This window comes from Lipotes vexillifer, unplaced genomic scaffold (assembly GCF_000442215.2).
Source record: "Lipotes vexillifer unplaced genomic scaffold, Lipotes_vexillifer_v1.1 scaffold402, whole genome shotgun sequence".
NCBI classification, from domain to species: Eukaryota; Metazoa; Chordata; class Mammalia; order Artiodactyla; family Lipotidae; genus Lipotes; species Lipotes vexillifer.
In genome coordinates, this window is record NW_006798409.1 from 3754552 (window position 1) to 3760762 (window position 6211).

Here is a 6211-nt window from a genome sequence, read left to right on the forward strand (position 1 = left end):
AAAAAAAAAAAAAAAAAAAAAACATAAGTAGGGGACTTCCCTGGTGGCCCAGTGGGTAAGACTCCGCGCTCCCAAGACAGGGGGCCCAGGTTCGATCCCTGGTCGGGGAACTAGATCCCGCATGCGTGCCGCAACTAAGACCCAGCGCAGCCAAAATAAATACGTAAATAAATAAATATTTTTTAAAAAATAAGTGAAATCACATTAGTCTACTGCTTAAAACCCATCAGCAGCACGTGGTCACACCTTGGTTACAATCTGAGACCCGACCCTGTGGCCTGGACCCGCCACCCTCCAGCCTCAGGTCCCCCCTCCCTCCTGCTCCTGCCGTCTGGCGATTTCCTGCTCCTGGGACACAAGCAGCAGTTCCGGCCGCCGGGCCTCTGCACCTGCCGTTCCCATGAAATAATGCACACGGCTTGCTCCCCGGCTTCATTCCAGTCTCTGTTCAAACTCCACAAGCTCAGAGAAGCTTTCCCAGATCACCCTATCACTCCTGGACCCCTTCAGAGCTCTATCACTTCCTGGCATCATACGTTTGTGTATTCGTCTGACACCCCACTAGGACGTAGCCATTGTATTCACGCATACTCCAGCACCTGCAAGAGTGCCGAGCATGCTGGCAGTGTTCAAGATCGTTACAACTGGCTTCAGGGGGTGCTGATGGAGTGTCAACGGACACTGAAATTATCCAATACACGGCCAGATTTGGGAAAAAGAAGACAGTGACACTGGTCCTCCACATTGCCGAGTGTCTGGGATTGATGAGAAAGAGCATGACGGAAATGAGGCAAGACAGAGGATGCTTCAGCTGGACTGCACAGAACGAAGAACAGAGGCCTCTACAGCGTGGATGAAAACTGGGCTGATGCAGTGCTGAGACCACAGGGGATGCCAATGCCGCTGCCTGACTCCCGACCTGGGCACTTGGGTTGCAGGAGAATCAGCAGATAAAGAAGAAGAGAAGAGGTCTGGGAGAAGACATCGAGCTTGAGTACAGGACTGCAGGGGGTAAAAGTGGTCAGGCGTCAGCCACCACTGGCTTTTGGCATTTCACTGCTATTTTCATCCTACGGTAACTTCTCACATGTTTACTGTCCCCTCAACTAGTGAACAGGCTCTTTCAAAGCAGTGAGGTGTCCTTGGCTTGCCTTGATGTCCCAAAATGGAAACCTGATCCCACCGACCCCAACATCGAGCATGCAATGCCTCACTGATTATGACTTGCTAACTTCCCGAGATCCTAAGTTCCAGGACGGCAGGGATCAGCCGTGTCCCGCCCCGCCGGCCCCGTCATGTCTGCACCCCCAAGCATGTGCGATCTACCTTGCTTTGACACCAGCAACTCATGACACCACTGCTAAGCCTCATACATTCTGACTGGGCCCTTAAAAATGCAGTGTATCCATGGCATATGGGGCTAATCCCCAACCTGTCATGCCAAACACCTATTTCAGTTCACTAAAAAAACTCTTCTGAAGCCTTTAAAGGTTCGGCTTTTTAGACACTTAGAATAGTCCTTCCCCCGATAATAACAAAAACATATCAGCTACCTTTACTGACATCCCATATGATGGCCGTGTTATCCACAGAGGCAGAAGCCATTAAATTCCCATCGGTTGCCCAGCAAATATCATACACATCTTCTAAGTGGCCCCTAGAATACAAAGAGGAGAAAAGGCAATTCTTGTCTCAAGGAGAGAAAAAATTGTCAAAAATTTAAAAGCACACTCAGGGACCATACATTACAGTGGGACTTTAGGAATTTCCACTAGAGCTATATTAGCTGTAGCTATAAACTACTACCTTCAAGGATATTTGTATCTTTAAAATTGATTCAAGTTTACTAAGGAAAATTTTATAAGACAAACTAAGAAAATCCATTTTAATCATATTTTTATCTTTTAAACTATGCCCGTATTACTGTCTTGCATAAGTAAAAGTTTTAAGTGAGATATAAAAGTCAAAATGCGGGCTTCCCTGGTGGCGCAGTGGTTGGGAGTCCGCCTGCCGATGCAGGGGACATGGGTTCGTGCCCCAGTCAGGGAAGATCCCACATGCCGCGGAGCGGCTGGGCCCGTGAGCCATGGCCGCTGAGCCTGCATGTCCGGAGCCTGTGCTCCGCAACGGGAGAGGCCACAACAGTGAGAGGCCCGCGAACCGCAAAAAAAAAATAGTCAAAATGCGCATCAGCTTAATGCATCCAGGTCGTAAGGATAAATCCCTACCAGGCCCCTCCCGAGGTTACCTCAGGGTTTTTACGACAGTCCAGTTCTCCTTGTTCAGCTGAGCCTCATCCTCGTCCTGAAAAGCGACCTGTTCTGGTTCCTTGTTATCATTCACCTTCCACAGCAGAATGACAGCATCTGTGGAGCGAGTCAGTTAAAGATAAGCCACGCTTTACAAAGCATGGCTCCTTCACTTCTGGATTTTTAGGGTATTAAATAATACCTATGTTGTTCAATAGACACTATGGCCACAAGGATTTACTTCTAAGAATTGGGGCAGGAAAAGCAAGTTTGCCTTCCGAACAAAAACTCCAAAATCAAACTCATACCAGATCAGAGCTATACAAGGTCACCTTAAACAGAAGTGTCCCCAGGCCAGCAAAACACTACTGCAAAGCGACTGACTACATTAACAAATCCACAGGCATAACCTGTAAGTGGCCGAATAAGGAAACAACAGAGGCACCAACGCAAGAGTTGGCAAATCATTCCTAGCTGTGTAACCTACGGCCAGTCACTTCCCATCTTGATGCCTCGGTCTCCTCACCTGTAAAATGAGGATAACAGTGCCTAGCTCATCAGCTATCGTGAGCATTAAATGAGGCAAATGCATAAAGCACTTACCACATGATGCCCGGCACATGGTAAGCCCGTGCATGTGTCAGCCGTTAACACCATGGACGTGTCAGATACCTCAGCGTGATGTCACCAATTGTCTGAGTCCTCTAGCTCCCCACGTTCTGACGCCACGCTCACCACATAACCTTCTGACCAAGACGTGGCTTCCCTTCAAGGAATGCCCAAAGGAGAGTGAAGCAGCCGGTAGTGTGGACACACACGTTCTCTCTCTAAATTAACTGGAATCCGGGGAGCTTGGCTCAGATGAGACTGGCCCTGACGGACCGGCACTCTCCACGTGCTGACTGACTGACGGCAGGTTTCCAGGCCCTCGAGGCCAAAGGACCTGCGCTGCCCTGTGCAGCCTCACAGAGGATGGCCCGCCAGCCTCCCCACTGCCCCCTGTGCTGCTGCCACTCCCCACCCCTCCCTCGACGGAAACACTGGACATCAGGGCACTGAATTCAACCAGGCTTCTTGCCCTCCTTCTTCAAACAACATCTGAGATTTCTTCTTTCTTTTTATTCTGACTTCTAGACTATCTTAGTTTTAGAGCATGATAAAAAGATTTACTTCTTCTGTATCATTTTATGCCATTTAAGCACAAGCAGAAGGGGAATTTCCCGGAGGTCCAGTGGTTAGGACTCCACACTTCCACTGCAGGGAGCACGGGTTCAATCCCCGGTCGGGGGACTAAGGTCCTGCATACCGCGTGGCACAGGCAAAAAATAAATAAATAAATTTTAAAAAGCACAAGCAGAAAATATGAATCAATCTACTCCCACCAAAGAAACATAATTTAGAGGGCTGTTTAGTCTATACTCCCTAAGCCAATTAATTCGTTAATTACAAAGAGACATGGAACTGACTGTGATCACTTACAGATGCTAAACTGACAGCCAAACAAGGCCAGGCCAGTTGCCTTGGGACTTAGAATGGTAAGCACCTACCTACTTGTCTCTGATCAGCCCAGTGGGAGCAAGTGGGAAAGTGGCCATTTTCAAACAGGTCTTCTCAGTTTAAGCTTTGCATCCTCCACCCCTTCACACTCCCCACAACATTATTTTACTAAACTATCTAAATGACAGATTGAGAGGGTCAAGCGATCTCTAAAATAACAGAGTATGTCTAGCTCAAACCTCACTCTTCAATATGAAACACATGGGTATCTGGTTTCTGAAGAATCTTGAAGTACAATACTCACCATCCCCTCCTGATGCTAAAATTTCCCCACTTGGAGAAAAACGCACGACATTGACAGCTTTGGTATGGCGAACAAGATTGGACAAAAATTCAACAATGGCCTTCCCATCTGGTCCTTTTTCTACCTTCCAGATCTGCTGATACAAACACATTCATTCAGAGGAACGTATAGCAAGCACGCACCATACTGTACCGACGGAAACATCACTACGCTGATTTTCAGAAAGAAAATTTAGTCTTTCTTTTGAAATATAAGAGGAAGGAACTCCTATGTGAAACATAAACCTACAGCCCCATTGCCTCCCACCTCTTTCTAGTGCAAAGTGTTTCCCAGGAGGAAACTGGCTCAGGGTTCTACAGCAATGGGCACCCGGTGACATCACTCTAGGTAACAGGATGCCAGGAAGAAAGGTGCTCTCCTTTGCTTTCTTGTTGACTCAAGGCCCTGAGAATTTAGCCCTCTGGGCTACATAACTAAGTAGTGTGTGTCTGTTGACACTCATTATAAACAGAAGAGTGGAGAATGCTGCTTCAATAGTGCTTCCCTGGGCCTTTCTGCCTCGGCCCCATTTACCCTGACAGCGGTGTCCACCCCCGCGGAGGCCAGCCTGTGGATCCTCCCCGCGGCTCCGTGCTGGAAGTCCAGGCTGTACACTGGCTCCTTGTTATGCCAGGCGATCTCACAAGTGATGACTTTCATCCTCCTGAGTCTTCAAGGGGCAGAATACCGTTCCTCGGGGACCGTTCTTTCTCCAAAGACAGAGAGGAAAGCTGAAAATCGTCGGCAATGAGGTGAATATTATAGCAGGATTGATGTACTGAGCGCTTAGTAGGAGCCAGGAACTCTGCTAACCGTTAAAAACGCACGCTGCGTTGGGAGAGGATGTTACTGTTGACCTCTGACGTTAACACCTAGCGTTTCACCTAAAATGGTTCGCTGAGTCGTGGCTGTTCAGTTTATTCTCCTGCTACCTCCGGAAAAGCAAAATGGGACACCCGGGCAGAGGAAATCAAGGCACCGGGTCGGGCCTGGCTGGGCGCCCGCCCCCGCTTAAGGGAGGCTGCCAGGCGAGCCCGGAGAGCCGGGGACGGGCCGCCTGGGGGAGTGGGCCGCGTGGGAGGGGGCTACCCTGGGGAAGGGGCCGGGACCGCGGGGGAGGTGGCTCTCTGGGGGGAGGAGGCCACCCAGGGGAGGGCCCTGCCCGGGGAACGGACCGAGGCCGGAGGCGAGAAGGCAGCTCCCTTCCCGCCGCTCGGGACGGGACGCTGGGCCCGGGAAGCCGGGACCGGACCTGCCTGGGAGGAGGCCGCTCGGGGCCGGGGCGGTGATCGGACGCGCGGACGCGCGCTTCTCAGGAGCTATCCCGGGTCCTCGCGGCCGGCCCTCAGCGAGAGCCTCTCGGCCCCCAGGTCCAGCCGGGAAACCGCGGGGACACGGAAGCCAGCGCGGCCTTACCTATAGGGACGTGGTCAGTCCCCGCGGCCGCCAGCTCCCGCCGCCGCCGCGCGCGCGCCACTTCCCGCGCGCTGCAGGCCCCGCCTCCGCGTGGGCGGGACTCCCTAGACTCTCCACCTCCGCGTGGACGGGACTCCCTGGAGGCCCCGCCCCACCGCAGAGGCTAGTCCAGCGCCGCGAGTCCTGTGAATCTCGGCTGGCTCCCGCGGGTTTATTAATTCCCTGCGGACAGATGCACAGGTGGAAGAAATGGGGAGTCCATCGAGTCATTCGTTCAATCACTTATTCCCTTGTTAATTCATTCTTTTAGCAAACATTTACTGAGCATCTGCTACATACGGAACCCTGTGCCGGCCCTGGATACACAGTGGAGAGCGAAGCTGACTCAGACTTACCCTCAAGAGAATTTACATTCCGGCAAAAGGAAAAGAAAAGCCGTCCTGTAGGACAGGTGGGGAGGCTGTAACTCTTGAGACCCGCCCAAGACTACCAAGTCTTTCACTGGTGCAGCGAATATTTGACAGCTGTAACCTGTATCAGGCCCCCGTTTTGGTCGCTGGTGTTTCAAACATAAATAAACCACAGAAACGGTCTTCGGGCTTCCTGTAATGTACACAAATAATTATAATTAAAAAATAAAGTGAAAAGGAGTGTGAAAGGAACAATGTGCTCTTACAGTTCTGAGTACGAGGTTGTTTTGAATTTG

General features: G+C 50.9%; 1 protein-coding gene across 1 annotated transcript in view; it reads right to left on the reverse strand.

Moving 5' to 3' along the window:
• The window catches only part of CHAF1B (chromatin assembly factor 1 subunit B), a 23118-nt gene extending 18291 nt beyond the window's left edge, over positions 1 to 4827 (reverse strand). Inside the window, exons 1-4 of the mRNA XM_007470496.1 lie at positions 4624 to 4827; positions 4051 to 4183; positions 2249 to 2366; positions 1554 to 1657 (exon numbers count right to left, since the gene is read on the reverse strand). Coding sequence (XP_007470558.1) covers positions 1554 to 1657; positions 2249 to 2366; positions 4051 to 4183; positions 4624 to 4749 — 481 coding nt within the window. The 5' untranslated portion in view covers positions 4750 to 4827. The remainder of the gene's footprint in view (positions 1 to 1553; positions 1658 to 2248; positions 2367 to 4050; positions 4184 to 4623) is intronic.
• Between the last annotated feature and the right edge of the window lie 1384 nt (positions 4828 to 6211).